This window comes from Nicotiana sylvestris, chromosome 6 (assembly GCF_000393655.2).
Source record: "Nicotiana sylvestris chromosome 6, ASM39365v2, whole genome shotgun sequence".
Classification (NCBI taxonomy): Eukaryota; Viridiplantae; Streptophyta; class Magnoliopsida; order Solanales; family Solanaceae; genus Nicotiana; species Nicotiana sylvestris.
The window spans coordinates 4,646,464-4,665,065 of NC_091062.1; the positions used below are offsets into that span (position 1 = coordinate 4,646,464).

At 35.0% G+C, this 18,602-nt stretch overlaps 3 protein-coding genes across 4 annotated transcripts; 1 reads left to right on the plus strand and 2 right to left on the minus strand.

Annotated features, from left to right (window-relative positions):
- The first annotated feature begins 2,784 nt into the window (after positions 1-2,784).
- On the plus strand, positions 2,785-6,468 carry LOC104249895 (probable histone H2A variant 3). Its single transcript, XM_009806407.2, has 2 exons — positions 2,785-2,989; positions 5,957-6,468. Exons 1-2 carry the CDS (start codon positions 2,885-2,887, stop codon positions 6,251-6,253), a joined length of 402 nt encoding a protein of 133 aa, XP_009804709.1. The 5' UTR covers positions 2,785-2,884; the 3' UTR covers positions 6,254-6,468.
- Positions 6,469-7,495: 1,027 nt separating this feature from the next.
- Positions 7,496-10,826, minus strand: LOC104249894 (3-ketoacyl-CoA synthase 11-like). Its single transcript, XM_009806406.2, has 2 exons — positions 10,720-10,826; positions 7,496-9,455 (listed from the first exon to the last, which is right to left on the minus strand). The coding sequence occupies exon 2, from the start codon at positions 9,445-9,447 to the stop codon at positions 7,912-7,914; it is 1,536 nt and encodes a 511-aa protein (XP_009804708.1). The 5' UTR covers positions 9,448-9,455; positions 10,720-10,826; the 3' UTR covers positions 7,496-7,911.
- A 921-nt stretch (positions 10,827-11,747) lies between these two features.
- Positions 11,748-15,483, minus strand: LOC104249893 (heme-binding-like protein At3g10130, chloroplastic). Of its 2 annotated transcripts, none has more exons than XM_009806404.2 (8): positions 15,050-15,483; positions 13,735-13,872; positions 13,579-13,647; positions 13,280-13,351; positions 13,037-13,119; positions 12,819-12,950; positions 12,388-12,601; positions 11,748-12,046 (listed from the first exon to the last, which is right to left on the minus strand). In XM_009806404.2, the coding sequence occupies exons 1-8, from the start codon at positions 15,455-15,457 to the stop codon at positions 12,002-12,004; spliced, it is 1,161 nt and encodes a 386-aa protein (XP_009804706.1). In that variant the 5' UTR covers positions 15,458-15,483; the 3' UTR covers positions 11,748-12,001. The 2 variants fall into 2 exon arrangements, with proteins under 2 accessions (XP_009804706.1, XP_009804707.1); XM_009806405.2 differs by having other exon boundaries at positions 13,735-13,868; positions 15,050-15,465.
- Between the last annotated feature and the right edge of the window lie 3,119 nt (positions 15,484-18,602).

Here is an 18,602-nt window from a genome sequence, read left to right on the forward strand (position 1 = left end):
TTCTTCTTCTAGAAGTGCAATGTAATCAGCTACATCCAAATGCATGAAGTCTAAATTATCTTTAGAAATAAAATTTCTTCAACATTTTTCTCTGTCTTCTTTAGGGAGGCTTGATAAGGTGCAACCAGGTGCTTTACCGTACTGCAAGTACGTGACCAGTGCCATTTTCCTTCACATCTATAGCATGTATTTTTTGCATTTGTTGCTTGCACCTCTTCATGTTTTTATTCCTTCCTTTTCCACTGCTGGTGGTGAGGAGGGTTCTTTGGTGCATTATTATTACCATGATTAGAGTTTCTTCCCCGACCACGGCTATGACCACGACTGGGGCCACGACCTCTTCCACGTTTAGCTTGGTGAAAGTTCGTCTCATTCACTTCAAAGAATGAATAAGAACTAGTAGGTCGGCTTTTATGGTTTTTCATTAATAGCCCATTATGTTGCCGGCTATAAGAAGATGTGAGATAAGTTCAGAATATTTCTTGAATCTCATCTCTCGATAATGCTGCTGCAGGAGCATATTCGAGGCATGAAAAGTGGTGAAAGTTTTTACCAACATATCATATCATGATCAGTAATATTATCACCACATAATTTCAATTGGGAAATGATTCTGAACATAGCAAAATTATACTCACTAATAGATTTAAAATCTTGTAGCCTTAGATGAGTCCAATCATAACGTGTCTGTGAAAGAACGACCATCTTCAGGTGATCATATCTATCTTTCAAGTTATTCTACAGTATGACTGGATCTTTAATAGTGAGATATTCCATTTTCAAGCCTTCATCAAGGTGATGGCGTATGAATATCATTGCTTTGGCACGGTCTTGGTTTGATGCTTGATTTTTGTCCTTGATGGTATCTTCCAGACCCATCGCATCAAGATGAATTTCAGCGTCAAACACCCAAGATATGTAGCTTTTGCTCGATATATCCAGGGCTACAAATTCAAGTTTAGAAAGATTTGACATTATTTAGAAAAAGAAAGTTTGTACCTCTAATACTTTCAAAGTATTTGCTCGAGATGACAAAGTCTCATACTAATAACGTGTTATAAAATAAAGATTGTAAAGTAAAGACAAGTATAGAGAGAAACTGATATATTATTCAACTTCAAACTGATGTACATAATGAACTGAAATCTCTTCTATTTATAGAAGAAAAGAAGCTGTTGTGTAAGCTGCTACTATAAGCTGCTCTGTATCAGGTATGGATAATCTTCTACTGCGGTTAATGCTTATCCATAATAGAGTACCGAAATGATAAGGTTATTGTACCAGGTATGGATAATCTTCTACCAGAAATAATTTTTATCCATAATGGTGTACCGAAAGGATAAACTTATTGTACCAGGTATGGATAATCTTCTATCGGGGGTAGTGTTTATCCATAACGGAGTACCAATGATAAGTTTTTTCAGGAGGCTTATTTCCAATAGAGTACTAAATAGATAAACATATTTACGGCGGAGTCCCATATAGATAAACTTTTCTAGAAAGTTTATTTACAACGAAATACTACATGAACATCCATAATATAATATATTTATAACAATAAAGAGATTATAATGCATTATAACCAAATATCTTGAATTGCATTAAAAGGACTTTCCGACTTATATATGGTGGAAAGTTTGGACCGAGTTTAGAATTTTTAATAAGTTAGTGGGCACTTTTAGTAAGTTATTTTTTCAAATGTGTTGGTCGCCTGTAGAACTGACGACCTAAAAAAATAGAAATAAAGAACATGACCTATCAAGTTTGACCTATTTGCATTTTCTACCCTCAAGTTTTCATAAAGTCCAGCCCCCAACCAAACAGCCCAACTTCTTCACCCTCGTGTCTCTTTCAAACATTTCGCAGAAAACACACACACACCATTTAATTCTTGATTCCAATAAAAGATTTCTCTCTTCCTAATTGCCCCTTAATTTTAAGCCGTGAAAACAGTCTTGTACAAAAATATAAGGCACAATTGCATACGTTAAAACTTAATATGATCCGATCCTTTCCCAAATCTGAGAATTTAGTGCACGAAACTGTCTACTATTTGCTTGAGCTGCTCGAACTTGAGGGGCTAATAACTTGTAGAGATAGTTCATATATTCATAGCTATAAAGGCATGTTATTAAGATGAGCAAAATGAACAGATAAAAGTTAAAAAAAAACTTCAAGAACGTTATTATTCCTTTGGAATAGACAAAAAAATATCATATAAGAAGAAAATTAATGGAGTTTATTAATTAATACTCCTTCCGTTTCAATTTATGTGAACCCATTTGACTGGGCACAGAGTTTAAGAATAGAGAGAAGACTTCTGAACTTGTGGTGTAAAATGAAGTATATATATTTTATGTAGGTATAAATTATTGTATAAAGATAAATTATTTTCAAATAGGGAAAGAAGTCATTCTTTTTTGCACGGACTAAAAAGGAGGTTCACATCAATTGAAACGGATGGAGTATTAATGAGGGAGGATGTATAGTCGTTGATTTTTCAGATATTAAAAATTGAGTAAAATCGTAGTGAAGTGAGTTAAGAGTTAATTTTACTTTTGTATGCAATTTTATATAATTTTATCTATTTTAAGTTGCTTCAAAAAAATAAAATAATAAAAAATAAAGAAAAGTGCAAAAAGCCCGTTTCTAAACATGATTTACTCTTTTACCCTTTTCAATCGAGTGCAAAGACCGAATTCTGACGTACTTTGGAAAGGGACAAAATTGTCCAAGTGCATTTAATGTACAATATATAAATAGAAAATACCGATCGTCTCCGCTGTGAAGTTGTGAATAGTATACTGAATCAGACCCCTCCCTCAAAATTCTTTGTTTGGGTTTTTACTGTAAAATTTTCAAATCGGAAAATTTCGCCGGAAAAATGTCGGGGAAAGGAGCAAAGGGATTAATAACGGGAAAAACATCGGCAAACAAAGACAAAGATAAGAAGAAACCCACGTCTCGTTCTTCTCGTGCTGGTCTTCAGGTTCCCGCGCTCTTTTACTCCTTTACTTTCTATTTTTGTCCAAAAAATATCTGGGATTTTGTTTAATTCTTCTATAACCTTCGTTTTCGTTAATAATGTCATGTTTTTTCCTAGATTTTTTGGGTTATTGTTGTAAATTAGGGATTTTTATGAGACATGTCTTAGAATCACTATTGGGATTGTTTATTTTTACAATCATGGTATCCGAGCCAGCTAGACTAATTTCAGGGGGTACGTGCTATCTCTTACGGCCGGTGTCATGCGACACTGCTTCGTCGGAAAATTTTATTAAATATATGTATTAATACTGTACAGAAACGAATAAGTAGAAAAAATGACACCACTTGACATAAATTGTCTCTTGGCTATTGGTTATGTACTTCATTTTGCTCGAGGTCAAAGGCTCAAACCTCAACTAGCACATTTTTCTTTTGCAAATATTTGAGAGAGCCTTTGCGGTTAAAAATTGTGATGAAGAAGACTTTTTCTAACTTAAGACTCAATAAAACCAATAGACTAAATTTATTTGTTGTCTAAAAGTATGATAATCAAAGTTATATTCAAGTTCTTCTATAAATTTCGACACCGCTTACAAAAATTTCTGCGTACGCCCCTGGGCGTGAGTGGAATCGCGAGGCTCTCCAGGCCTGCCAGTCTTGCCCTTTCGCCATACTAGGGCCATAGTGAGGGAGGGCGTTGTGCGCCCATGCCTTTCTTGCACAGGGGCTGCTATTTACTATCGATCGCTAGCTATCATCTATGATATATCACTCACCATGCGGGGTTGGGCGTTCGGTACTTTAGTTCGGTATTTAAGAACTTTGGTTCGGTACTTGATTATTTGGTTTTTAATTGTATATACCAAATACCATACCAAAGTTAGTTTTGTATTTCTTGTTTGATTTGGTACGGTTTCGGTATTATCATGTGTATGTAATAACTTATATATAGCTTCCAAATCAATTGAGAACTAATGTTCTTTTGGAAAAGAAAGAGTACCATCTTTTAAAAGTAGGCAAGTGACTCTATCCACATTTTTCTTACCATACAATGCGTGAAATGTAACTAGAATCTTGCCATAAGTTTTTGACAGGATAATCATATCTTTAAGGAAAAATATAGCTAATTGAACCGTAGCCAAATTCAGAAAATATTAAAATAGCATATCAAATATTCAAATGGGCAGTAAGCAAAGTAGCATCACATCAAAACTCTACAGCAGCAGCTGTAATGGTATACTAAAGGGCAATAGACAATTAGACATTGGGTTTTTAAAGCAGCAACTATAGACTGTTGTGGACCGTGGTCACTTGTCATTGCTAATTGGTAAAGCAGCAACCGTAAATTTTTAATGGTAACTTCTAAAAACTGAGTCAGCAGTTATAATAAGATCCTTTACATACATTGGTTCTCAATTTATTTGGCGGCTTTATAAAAAGTTCGGTATTTTGGTATACCGAAATTCTGATACTTTAATACCGAAGACCGAACCGAAAAACCAAATATAGTGATATCCTAATACCAAAGATTGTATGAAAAACCGAAGTAGCGGAACCGGAGGACCGAATTAATTCGGTTCGGTTGGGTCTTTCGGTTTTCCGGCTTTTATGTCCACCCCTACTCAGTACTCACCGTACAAGCAAATAATTTTGGCCAGTTAAGTCACAAAAAATATATCTTTTAGGTATTCCACTCCTCTGAATTTGCATTTATCTCCTGTCGTGAAACAGTGTCTTGAAAATGATTCAAAATTCTTGCAAATATGTGAACAATCAATTTTGAAATTACTTCAGGCACTCTTCCCTTTGCTAACTGATCCAACCTTACAAATTTCAACTCATTCCATAGAGTATCAAAACAAGTGTCAGTCATAAGAATATTATTATTCCCTCTGTCCATATATTTGCAAGAATCCTGAACCACTTTGAAGACACCGTTTCATGGCTGGAGACAAATGCAAATTCAGAGGAAGTGGACTATCTAAGAGATACCTTTTCTTGTGAACTAATGGCCAAAATTATTTGCTTGTATGGTGAGTGATATCTTGAAGATGATAGCTATCGATTGAACTTGTAATGAATGAACTTAAGGACTTTCTCTGCCTTGTTTATGGATCTTTAGTAGGATGTTGGTGAGGGTTATAGTGATATTTTTGCTATGGTCTTCAAGATATAAATAGCTTCTTTTCATTGGTGGCAGCAATTTTTTTGGAATTATAAGTTAAAGCAGTTACTAGTGTGCCTTTTAACTGGTTGACGATTGGTTTTGTCCATGATCTTTTTTAATTGGGATTGGGGGAGGGGGAAGGGGCGGGCACCCGTTTTACTTTCAGCGATTAGTTTGACAATGACCTGCTAGCAATAATAGCTGAATAATTTTGTCATTGTGGTTATACAATGCACAACTTGTGTCAATATTAGGGTCTGTTAGGTGGTGGTTTTATTCCAGGAATTCTGTTACTCTTCACTCTTGACTTGGACCGTGCAAGCCTGCAAACTGCTCAACAGTTATGCAGTAGCTACACTTGTCTTTTTTTTACTCCTTTTGCATTATACTGTAGATTAAGTTAAGGGACCTTTTTGTGACTCATCCGTTATATTTAACATGATACTTCGCCGTCCTAGGCATCCATATAGTATCCTATATGTGTCCTGACTATGACGTTCGAAAGCATTACTGGTGTTACACTGCCCCGTTATACTTACCATTGATGCTTTATCATTTCAAAGCCTAGGCATCCATATAGTATCCTATATACATCCTGGCAATGACATTTGAGAGCATTGCTGGTGTTACAGTACACTGCCATGTGTAGTAATGTCTTTGAATTTTTTTCAGCAGCATCTTATGTTATTAACAGGATTATGTGACCTTAGATTCTGCAAATCCCTTTATCCTTTGTAGTGCTGGGATCAAATGACTATCTTTCGTTATGGTTTCTAAACTGTTTGGCTTGTGCCTTCTCAGTTTCCAGTTGGGCGTATTCACCGATTGCTGAAAGAGAGGACCACGGCAAATGGAAGAGTGGGAGCCACAGCAGCTGTCTACTCTGCTGCTATCTTGGAGTATCTGACTGCTGAGGTACTGGAGTTGGCTGGAAATGCGAGCAAGGATTTGAAGGTGAAACGTATCACTCCAAGACATTTGCAGCTAGCAATTCGAGGTGACGAGGAACTTGATACTCTGATCAAAGGAACTATAGCTGGAGGAGGTGTAATACCACACATTCACAAGTCGCTCATCAACAAATCTTCCAAGGAGTAATTAAGCCCGTGTCTTACAAGTTGTCTACTTCCTTTTGGGAGAAACATTCCTTTTTCGAAACTTTATCCATTTGCCTTTGGTGTCTGCAAATGCATAGACATAGAGTTTCTGTACCTACTACTTTTGCATATTCAATCTAGATTCTCCTTAGGTATTCCAGACAAGGTTCTTTGCTGATATTAGTAATGTCGCAAGTGATTGTCTGATTTCCTCTATTATCTCTCAAGCCCTTTACTTAACACATCCATCAATGAATGTGAATTGTGAATGCTGTCATGGTGATTGGTGGGGATTAAATCCTCTGTAGTGTCTGAACTCAGTGTTACTAAAAGCCATCGCTTCATCGCTTAAAGCATGACGTGATGCGAAGCAAGAGGCTATTGCTTCATGGGTGAAGCCATGCACTTAAGAGAAACGTGCGCTTCAAAAAGTGATGCGCATAGTGATCCAACGAGAAGTTGTCGGTTTTTTTTTGCATCTCAACTTTGAGGAGTTGGACTAATATCGGCATCATTGTATATTGGATGCTGAAAATTAAGTTTCTAATTGCAATTTTATTAGTATGTTTAAATTTTTTGTACATCGTGTATTTCACTTCATAAAAGCGTGCACTTCTCACTTTTCGCGTCAAGCCTCGTGGACCATCCCATTTTCAAGTTGTAGTTTGAAAATAAATTGTTATGTGGGAAATTGCAGAACTGGTCAATGGTGAAGATCTAAGTCCTTTTAGGCGAATACGGAAGTTTAGAGACTTTTAGTTGGAGTTATCCGATACATGTGTTGATACGTGAAAGGATGTGTTGATACGTGAAAGGAAGAATTGATGGAATAGTCAAAGTGCGTATAAGGTGACCAGCCACCACGAATATTATAAAAAGTAGGAATTTTCCCATCAACATATACTGTTCATACTATGGTAGAATTGTCAAACATTTACAACAACATTAGAAAGTGACAACAACAACAACAACAACCCAGTATAATCCCACTTAGTGGGGTCTGGGGAGGGTAGTGTGTACGCAGACCTTACCCCTACCCTGAGGTAGAGAGGCTGTTTCCAAATAGACCCCCGACATCCTACCCTCCAAGAACTTCCCACCTTGCTCTTGGGGAGACTCGAACTCACAACCTCTTAGTTGGAAGTGGAGGTTGCTTGCCATCAAAGCAAACCCCTCTTGTCTGAAAGTGACAATTTACATTTTCTTGAAATGAAGCTATCAAAATTACATGTTTTAATCAAAATTCACAACCAAATAAGCTTCCAATAATAGTTGATTGAATTCTTGTACAATTAATAACATCCAAAAGACAACAAAATTCTTGTATAGACAACTAACAAAATGTCCTTGCTTGTAGTTTACTTCTAGATTCACCACTACTGATAAAAACCCATAGAGTAAGAAATAAAAAAATTTACAATGCCATTCCTATGGCAAAGCTAACAAACTTTCCCCAGAAAATCAAAAGAAACAACTGCCAACAGAGGCTAATTCAGCATATACGCGCACAGTGTGTGCACGTGCACCCACTGAGTCGAACTTACACTATATGTATGTGTGTGTATAGAAAATTTTAGAGAAATTTTTGAAAAATATCTAGGTGTACCAACTACCTTTAAATTCTGGATTCGCCTCTGCTTGCTGATCGACATTTGGTATTCAAAAGTTTGCTACCTTTGGAACATCCACAGGAAACTTTTCTATCTCATCAATCCAAGGGTTGATCACTTCCTTTGCTGGTTTTATATTTCTCAATGCCTTCCAAACAGCACTATTACACTTAAATCCTGAACCAAAACCTATCTGCCACACTCTTTCACCTCTCCTTACTCTTCCCTTAGCTTCTGTATAAGCTAACTCGTACCATAGAGAGCTGCTCGACGTGTTGCCAAAACGATACAATGTCATTCTTGATGGTTCTAAGTGCCATTCACTAAGATGCAAATTCTTCTCTATTTCATCTAACACAGCTCTTCCACCAGCATGAATGCAGAAATGCTCGAACGCTAGTTTAAAATCCGGAATATAAGGCTTGAGTTTCATTTTGAAAAGCTTTCTCCCAACTAGTGTAGCAAAGAAAAGCAATTGTTCTGATATTGGTAACACAAGGGGTCCAAGGGTAGTAATATTAGTTTTCAGTGCATCTCCAGCCACTGCCATTAGTTCTTTCGATAAGGAAACGCCTAGTTTTCCATTAGCATCCTCTTCTTGAGTCACAGAAGCGAAGCACTTATCGTCTGCACCTTTGTTCGTACGAACAGCATGCAAAAGTTGGTACTTTGATCTTCTTCTCTCTGTCCATTTATTTGAAAGTAGTATTGCTGCACCTCCCATTCTAAACAAACAATTTGACACTAACTTTGATCTATCATTTCCAAGATACCAATTGAGTGTTATATTCTCTGTGCTAACGATCAACGCGTATGTATTTGGATGTACTTGAAGTAGTTTCTTAGCAAGATCAATTGATATTACACCAGCACTGCACCCCATCCCACCTAAATTATAGCTAGCTATATTCCCTCTAAGCTTGTAATGGTTAATGATCATAGCAGACAAGGACGGGGTCGGATTAAACAGGCTGCAATTTACAATCAAGATTCCAATGTCCTTCGTTTTCACGTTCGTTTTTGCCAATAGACCATCAATAGCACCAAACATAACTGTCTCTGCTTCTTTTCTAGCTTCTTTCAATGATGGATTTGGAGGTATATTGAGTAAAGCCCCGGGAAAGTAAGTGTTATCCCCGAGGCCTGATCGTTGAAGGATTCTATGTTGGAACTCAAGATTCTCCTCCGAAAACGCACCAGTTAATCTAGACTGGTCCATAAAAGTCTGCATTGTGCATTTATGAGCTTCACTAGGCTTGTAGCAGTTGAAATCCACGAGGTATACAGGGCGAGGACGGGTTAAGAAGTAGATTGTTGATACAAATACTATTAATGTGGAACATGAAATCACTGAGATAAGATTGTATTGAAGATTATCCCACAATTCAGAAAGATCATGAGGAGTAAGTGTTGACATGTGAGCAACAACAATAGCCACTAGAGGAGTTAATAAGAGGTACATTCCATGTGTAATTAGGTAATGGTAACCAAGTTTAACATATTTCAACTTAACTGATTTGTTGTAATCTGGTAGCTTCTGTGATGAGGGTGGTATCAAGGGTGTAGTTGCTTTTGTTTCTGTCATTTTTCTCCCTGTTAAAAAAAAAATTGACATAAGGTTAAGTAATTCTTTGAGAGATAACAAGGATAGTATATTTTTGCATGAATTTAACTATATATATTGAAGGACAGGAAGGGTAGCCTTAGCGTAGCTAGTAAAGTTGTTGTCGTGTGACCAGGAGGTCCGGGTTCGAGCCGTGGAAAGTCTCTTGCAGAAAAGCACGGTAAGGTTGCGTACAATAGACCCTTGAGGTTCGGCCATTTCCCGGACTCCGCACATAGCCGGAGCTTAGTGCACAGGGCTGCCCTTTTTTTTTAATTTTATATTAAAGTGCAACCCGGTGCACAAAGTATCTCGCATTAATGCAGGATCCGGGGAACGGTCGCAACCCAAGGGGTGTGATGTAGACAGTCTGCCCTAATGTAAGCATTAGTGGCTGCTTCCAGTGGCAGACCTATACTATAGGTAGAGGGGTCACTAGCATCCGTAAAGCTCGGCAAAAATTCTATGTATACATACATATGTCATTAGAAATAGTGATATATTAGTAGTGGACACCCTATATACAAAGCAGTTTTTTGGTGAATCAAAAAGTGCATTCGCAACCTTCAAGTCCTAGGTCCATCTCTAGCTGCTTCCACGACTTCAACATGTAACCTATAGGAACTTATATAAATTGACATTGTTAAGATTTTTACTCTATTTATATGGTCTAACCTATTTAGCAGGTTATCTGCTTTATTTTACAAGTTACTAATTTCACTTATTATAGGTCGTTACCTGTAGTTATAATTTAGGCGACCTATAAAAATAAACTTTTTTTTGCAGGGAATTAGCTTGTTGGGGTTTTCTCTTTTACAAACAGAATGCAGTTCTAATTTAGTTGCAAAATAATTATGGTTTCAAAAAAACTTATATATATATATATATATATATATATATATATATATATATATATATATATATATATATATATGTTGGTCATTTTAATGTCATTATAATACCTTGGTTTTTCACAAATAGTTTGAAATGCAATACGAATCTTATTCCAAATTGTGATTAATATGACATCTTTGCTCATTGTGCAATGAATCAGATTCATCATATCTTATTATTTCTTGATTCAGAGGATTAAAATGCATAAAGCAAAAACAAAAGGAGGTGCATAAATGGGTTCAATTCTGATTAAAAAAACTCAATCACCACTATGATCAAGAACAGATTTTGCATAGATAAACATTACAAGAAAATTCAGAAACACAAAAATTGGAAAAAAAAAATAGATAAAGAATTGACCTTTAGATGGTAGTCACACCCCAGATAGCTTCAATCCCCCTAGAGAAGCAAATGAGAAAGAGAACTAAACTAAAATATTATATGGCATTTAGAAAATAAACAAAGAATTTTTTGTAAAATTGTGATATCCATTAAACTTTTGTTAGAAATTAGGGGTAATGAGAGTTTGACGGTTAGATAAAAAAGAATTAGAAGAACATGCAATGCCATCAATTTTAATGGACAATACTAATCCTTGACCTGATTTGTGTTTTTTTATTGAAAAATCATTGCCAAGTAACAATATACTTACTCTTCAATTAGACTGTGTTTTTGGTGTGACAGAAGTTAGTTTTTATGAAAAATATTTTGGTGTTTAGTTAGTTAGTGAAAAATACTTTTTTTGGGAAAAAAATATATTAAATATCGATAAAAAGAATTGGTATTTTAATGAAACTTTATTTCATGGTTAGATAAGAGGGGTTGCTCTGATGACAAGCAACATCCACTTCCAACCAAGAGGTTGTGAGTTTGAGTCTCCCCAAGAGCAAGGTGGGAGGTTCTTGGAGGAAAGGATGTCGGGGGTCTATTTGATATTTTAGTTGAAGCAAGTAATATGAAGTTAAAAATTAAAATAGTTGTATCATTTTTCCAATTTCCTAAAACACGTAAAACTAATTTCCTCATGAATTTTTTTCCTATTTTTTAAATATCAAACAAAAAGGATGATGCAAATATTTGTTCAATTGAATGGCCTATCTACCTATTTAATTTAGTTACCAAACATACATGATTATCTAGATTCTTAAACTAGTGTATTTGCCCGTGCTTCACGTCTTAAATTCATGGGCATGCAATGGAATGGGATAATCGCTCATTGGTAACAAATTTTTAGTTAATCTTGTCATGCATAAGGCACTTTTGCAAGCACTTTACCTCCATTGTGGATTTTTTCGGAAGCTATCCGATTAGTCAGACCCTAATACGGGTACCAAATATCGAGTGAGAAACCAAACAAAAAAAGGGGTCTTTGTGTTAATTACCATTAATTACCTTACAAGTGACAAATATTATTTACACCATCAACACATCGAACTTTGTAATGCACAATAGAAGTTTGTTTAGTGTAAAGTGAGTTCAGCACAAGCATTTGTGGCTATGCACAAGTCATATATTTGTCAAAATCTCTAAACATTTTGAGAACTAATTTCATTTCAGTATAAGAATTTTTCTAAACTGTCTTTGCTTGTGAATCTCTCCTGTTTTACATACATGAAAATCTCAGCAATTTTTGGAATGGGAGTTAATCCAGCTTGAAATCCTCAAGCCATATAAGAACTTCATTCCTCTGCAAAAATCCAAACAGAAAAACAAATAGATTAGACACCAGATGACAAAGTGATAAAGAGACACTTCAGACTAAAAGGGAAGCCCGGTGCACTAAGTTCCTGCTATACGAGGGGTCCGCGGAAGGGCCGGACCACAAGGGTCAATTGTACGCAGCCTTACCCAACATTTCTGCAAGAGGGTGTTTCCACGGCTCGAACCCGTGACCTCCTGGTCACATAGCAGCAACTTTACCAGTTACGCCAAGGTTCTCATTCTAAAGAGACACTTCATACTAAAACAAAATAAGAACTTAAACAAGAATGCAATGAAACGAACGATATTCAGTACATAGAAGTATACCATTATAAACTTCCACGTTCGACCAGGATCATTGTAGCGAGCAAGCATACAACCCGATTGAGGTTTGAGACCGTCCTTAATAAGACTGGATCTAAGTTGTTTCTCCTTTTCGCGAACAATATCATCTGTTGGCTTTCCACTAAATTTTAGTGCAGCCGCGATTCCTCCTTCTGTCTTCCTTATGCTAATACCTTCTTGATTGGGAGCTGGTAAGCTGTTAAGAATAAAGCTTTAATTTCCATAATTCTCATTTGATCAAAGAAAATAACTAAAATCCAACTCTTACACAGAGGCGAACGATGCTTATGAATTATATATATGAATTACTAAGTTTCGACGAATGTAAAAATTTGAACTCATATTGTAATAAGTACAATATGATCGCTCGGTGTGAGATGTTTTCGTGTCTATTAATTAATAAAACGTGTTACCTGTTCAAAGATTTATCCGATGGAAGAACTATCTGGATTGACACTTTAGATTTTTCAGCATCAAATGCCTGAGTGAAGACAGGAGTAGTCATCGGTATCTTCTCTGTTGCAGCATTTTTCCCAAATATGTACCTATATTAAGACGAGTTAATGGTCCGCCAATCTAAATCAGAAAACACCACAGAAGATTTTAAAGAAAAAGGGTCAACTTATCTCACCCTGCAACATCATTGAAACCTCTATTTCCTGCGAGTTTGTCACCTTCTGTTTCAACAACTATAAACGGATCATATTTCCTGACCTGTATTACATAAATGATAATTGTGACCATTCCACATCATAAATCTAAACGTCCTAGTGCATCAGTTCAGCTAAAAGTAGCGCAAACCCAATAAAAATGTACGCCTAATATAGAAGTTCTTAGCTTGAAGTACAACGCTGTAAACATAAATATGACAAACCTCGTAAGTTGCTGTTCTTCTTAGTATCTGATAACTAGGCGTTTCCAGGTCCGGAGTCTTGTAAATCCTTAACTGCCCAAAATTTGTGTTCTCAAATTATAATAAAGCCACATTGGTAGTTGATAAGATTGAGAGCCTATATATAAGGTGTAGAGATCTCCCAATGGTGTGAGGCCTCATAGGGAAAACCGCGCGAATTTGGCCCAAAGCAGACAATATCACACCATGATAAGAGTATCTTTGCGCTGGTTTAGTCCAACAGTTCAAGAAACATAAACTAAAACAGTTCGAGCGCGCACCTGTTTTATGACCTCGAGCAGACCTTCCAGGGAAAAATATTCGTTATTCTTAATTGAATCCCAGTAGTCCTATAGATTTCAACAAGAGTCGGTGACTAATCTGCAAAGCAATCTAATAAATTTGAATTTGCGTCGAGGAAGAGTGAAGAATCAAACCACATGGCTGTTAAACTTGTTTGTTTCAGGATTGACGCCCATAACAGAAGTGCCAGTGAAGACTAATTCAGGTTTCCATGGAAGAAGAATGAACTTCATCACCATAGTCCATCTTGTAGTTATTTCATAGGGCCCTGTCTACAACAAACTCAATCACTCAAAAATTCAAGGCATAATTTATGTATCACATTCCTTAGAAATACAAGTTTAATAGCACAAAGCAAACTGACTACAACAACAATAATAAATTCAGTGTAATACCACAGTGTAATACCACGAGTGGGGTCTCGGAAGGGTAGTGTGTACGCAGACCTTACCTTTACCTTGAGAAGGTAGAGAGACCGTTTCCGATGGACCCTCGGCCAAAGCAAATAGATTAAATGATTGAATAAGACTTCTGACACCAAACTAAATTTTGAAAGAGAGAACCTACATAGTACACTACATGTATCGGTATCCATAAATAGATTTACAAAACCATGAGACACTAATACACAATTAAGGTAGTCCAAGTGATTCAATTGTAACTGTATAATAGATATGGTGCTTAAGCTTTAGGCACAACAACAACAATAAACCCAGTGTAATCCCACAAGCGGGGTCTAGGGAGATTAGTATATACGCAGACCTTACCCCTACCTTGTGCAAGTAGAGAGTTATTTCGATAGACCCTCGGCTAAAGGTAATATGTTCGCAGACCTTTAAGTTTCAGGCACTAACAATGCAAATACACAATCATATCGTAAGGCAATTCCAAGTGATTCCCTATAATAAGCATTAATAATTGTATTATAGGCGTGACGCTTAAGTTTTAGGCACTGACAGTGCAAATACACAATCATATCGCAAGGTAATTCTAAGTGATTCTTGATGATAAACATTTATTTGTAACATGGTACTCTAAGTGATTGTGGACCTTTCGTTTTATGCACCGACGATATAAAATTATTTACACAGTCAGGTCAATTATGAGGTGATTACATTATCTCTACGACACACATTAATTAGAGTAAAATAATTTCACACCATCATTGAACATAACTTAAAATCCGAGGAAAAAAAGACAGCCCAGTGCATAAGCTCCCGCTATGCGCGGGGTCCGGAAAAGGGCTGGACCACAAAGGTCTATTGTATGCAGCTTTATACTGCATTTCTGCAAGAGGTTGTTTCCACTGCTCGAACTCATGACCTTTTGGTGACATGACATCAACTTTACCAGTTACGCCAAGGCTCCCGTAAACTTAAATCCAAGTAAGAAAGTTAAACAAACAGCAGTTTAACTAACCAATTAACAAGAAACTGTAGAAATGCTAACCTGTTTAGCCCAATGCAGCTGAAAATCAGGCCTAAACAACTGTTTCAACATGGCAATATTAAACAAATAGCCATCAATTGAATCATGTTTTGTAATTGGATCTCTAAACTTCACATAATCATCATATGCCTTTCGATCAATACCTTGATCATCAAATAAATGAGGTAAATCCTCATATAAAAATTCAACTAATTGTTTCATATCAACTGTTGGTTTTTTTGTTGGGGTCTGTTTATCAACTAAACTAAACTTTATTAACCACTTGAATTTTCTGTCATATTTAAGAGGTTTTGTTTTGATATTTTTTGGGGGAGTAAGGAAGACTGAAGTTGGGTGGCATTGCCGGAAAATGGTGCGCCGGTGAAGTGATGACCGGAAAATGTGGCCGGAAAGTTGTGAGGTGGCCATTTGGTTTTAGTACTGATGTTTTTGGTTTGCATGTTTTAAAAGGATGTCTTTGGCTTACGTGTAATAAATATTTACCATAGAAAGGATTGGTTGTGATTTATTGCAGATCCCTCATTTGTTTTTTGTTTTTTTGTTTTTAAATTCTTTTAATTTAAGTATAAATTCTAATTTAAATATGGGATCTTTAAACTAATTACCGATCAGATTTATCGTTTACTTTTACTAGTCATTAGCGATAAATTAATCATTAATTAAATATGTTTATCTATATATAATATATAAAATATATGATTTTGGAGAACATTGGACCAGTAAGTTCATCGAAAACTTATCTTTGAGTTTGTAAAAGCATTTTGATTTGTTTTCTAAAAACTAAGCAAAATTTTAAAATTCTTCAATTATGAAAAAAGTCTGATAATATAAGTTTTAGAAATGGTCAATAATGGTTTTTAAAAATTTCATTAGTATATGGATTTATTAGCATTTTTCCATTAATTTGATCTTTTGGGCTGGACAGAAAATAGGCTTCCAGTTGGATTGGGGTTTCCCACTTTATTGGGCTTGACCTTCATGCTTTACAAAAAACGGAGTTTTACATACCTATACACTATTGGAAACTTTATTACCAAAAATATTTATATTTATTAATTACCCAATCTAAATAAGTTTTATTTACAAAATATATACATTCCACGTATACATTACAAATTAATGAAGTTTTGTCAAGCATTTCCAGTGGCATGTGTATCTAGAGGCAGAAAATATTTGTTCATGAATTTTCTTGGCTCCTTGATTCAATGTGCAAGAGATACTCTTTTCATATCTGATTGCATACCTTGGATGCTTAGAAATGCAACTTATTACTTCATCCAATAAAGGAAGTTTGATGGAATTTTGAAATTCAATCTCTTAAAACATTATTGGCATTTGTCAAATTGTAACACTGTCTTAAATATAACATAAATATAATTTTTATACAAATTTTATACAATATGTCTTTTGTATATTTTATATTTGATTTATATATAGTAATTATATATTATACAACTTATCTACAATTTTCATATATTATTTTTACCCAGTTAAATACAACTACAATATCATACCACTTAAATATAATTTTATACAATATGTCTTTTGTATATTTTGTATCTAATTTATACATAGTAAAAACAAATTTCATAAAATTAATTATATATTATACAACTTATATACGATTTTCACACATTATTTCTACCCAGTTATATACAATTACAATATCATACAACTTAAATACAATTCTTATACAATATTATTCGACTTTCATATAATATTTAAATAAAAAATATATATAAACACCATAATACAATTTTTCTACAACTTTACTACAATTTCTGCAGTATAATGTATGTCATGTCGTTTTTTTCTTCCTCTTCTTCTTCTTCTTCTTCTTCTTCTTCTTCTTCTTCTTCTTCTTCTTCTTCTTCTTCTTCTTCTTCTTCTTCTTCGAGTTTCAATCTGAAATTCAGCCAAAATCAAGTCTAATCTTCACCAAAACACCCTAAAAATTGAGATATAAACTCCAAACAATATTCCCAATTGTTTACAACAACACCCAATCCAAACAAATAATGGTTTTTGAAAACTTAAATTCGAATTCAAAGCTTGAAAGCTTTTTAATGGCTGCCAATGGTGGAATTGCTGCTCTCTTTTCCTTCGCTTTACATTACTGGAATTAGGGATTGAGAAATAGAGAGAGACGTAGAGAGAATTCCCAATTGTTTGCAACAATACCCAATTCAAATAAATAATATTTTTTGAAAATTCAAATTTGAATTCAAAGCTTCAAAACTTTTTAATGGTTGTCAATGATGGAATTGCTGCTCTCTTTTTCTTTGCTCTACATTATTGGAATTAAGGATTGAGAGATAGAGAGAGAGACGGAGAGATATAGAGAGAGAGAGAGAGAGAGAGAGAGAGAGAGAGAGAGAGAGAGAGAGCACGAGGGAGAGAGAATAGGGATGAGAATAATTGAATCCTAATATAAAGAGATACTCATTTAATTCCTAAAGTGTATATAATTGGTAAATTTGTATATATAAGGTAATTAAATTGAAACTTGAATAGAGAGAATAATAAAGTATCCAATAGTATAAGTATGTAGAAATCCCTACAAAAAAATTACAGAAATATAATACTTTTTAATGATCTTTAACTTTTGACCGTCCCTTAACCATGAGCTGAATTTCGAGGTCATAAATTAAATGTGTTGCTTATGGACGCGAGGGGCAACAATTGTTAAACTTGAAGTCCATGTGACATGTGTACTTTTGACGATACTGGTTGTTGCACTTGTACGCGAAGGTTTCCTATTTACTCCTCTAATTCTGTAGTAAATCATCTTCACATTATCGGTATATAAAAGTCTTTATAGTTTTAGACACTATTATAGACAAGACAGTAGTTACGTCCCAACGAATTGCTCAATTGGTGCATCCTGAACTGAACTATTTTTTTTTTTTTGGTTTCTCACTCGGTGTTTGGTATTTGTATTGGAGCCCGATTATATTTAAATTCGCCCGCGTAAGGCTTCACTCGGGGAAAAATGCTCCATATCAAGGATTTTTCCATATTCAAGACTCGAACCCGAAATTTTTAATTAAGGGAAGAACATCCCCATCCACTGTACCATATCTTTTGGTGGTTGATCTGAACTATTCAAAATAATGGTTCGGCATTTTACTTTTACATATTTTCTGTTACATTGGGAAGTAAAGGAGAAGGGAAAGGGAAAAGAATGATAGTGAGAATTGAACCATACTATTATGAGGTAATAATAATTATACATTTTACTAATTATTATTTAGATGGATTGGTATGTCAACCCCGCCATAGAATACCGTACTACTGAGATAATAGAAAATACTCCATTTGTTCCGTTTTATATGATGTTTTTTCCTTTTATTGAAAAAAAGGTGATATTTTCTATAATAGGAAACAATTCAGTTTTAAAAGTTATTATTTTATCCTTATATAATAATACACATTTATAGTCGAAAAAATTGTGACATGTTTAACCACAAGTTCTGATAGTGTTTTTTTCTTTCTTAAACATTGCGTCCAGTTAAAACATCATTGCATAAAATTAAACCTCCAATTTAATTTT

Bases quoted from the DNA above. Each gene is read 5' to 3' on its own strand.
- LOC104249893 (XM_009806404.2), bottom strand. From the start codon at position 15,457: ATGGCCACCTCACAACTTTCCGGCCACATTTTCCGGTCATCACTTCAC. The intron at 13,873-15,049 runs GTTAGCATTTCT...AGTTTGTTGTAG, and splicing joins AGCTGCATTGGGCTAAACAG to ACAGGGCCCTATGAAATAAC. The intron at 13,352-13,578 runs GTGCGCGCTCGA...AATTTTGGGCAG, and splicing joins TGCTCGAGGTCATAAAACAG to TTAAGGATTTACAAGACTCC.
- LOC104249895 (XM_009806407.2), top strand. From the start codon at position 2,885: ATGTCGGGGAAAGGAGCAAAGGGATTAATAACGGGAAAAACATCGGCA. The intron at 2,990-5,956 runs GTTCCCGCGCTC...GTGCCTTCTCAG, and splicing joins CTTCTCGTGCTGGTCTTCAG to TTTCCAGTTGGGCGTATTCA.
- LOC104249894 (XM_009806406.2), bottom strand. From the start codon at position 9,447: ATGACAGAAACAAAAGCAACTACACCCTTGATACCACCCTCATCACAG.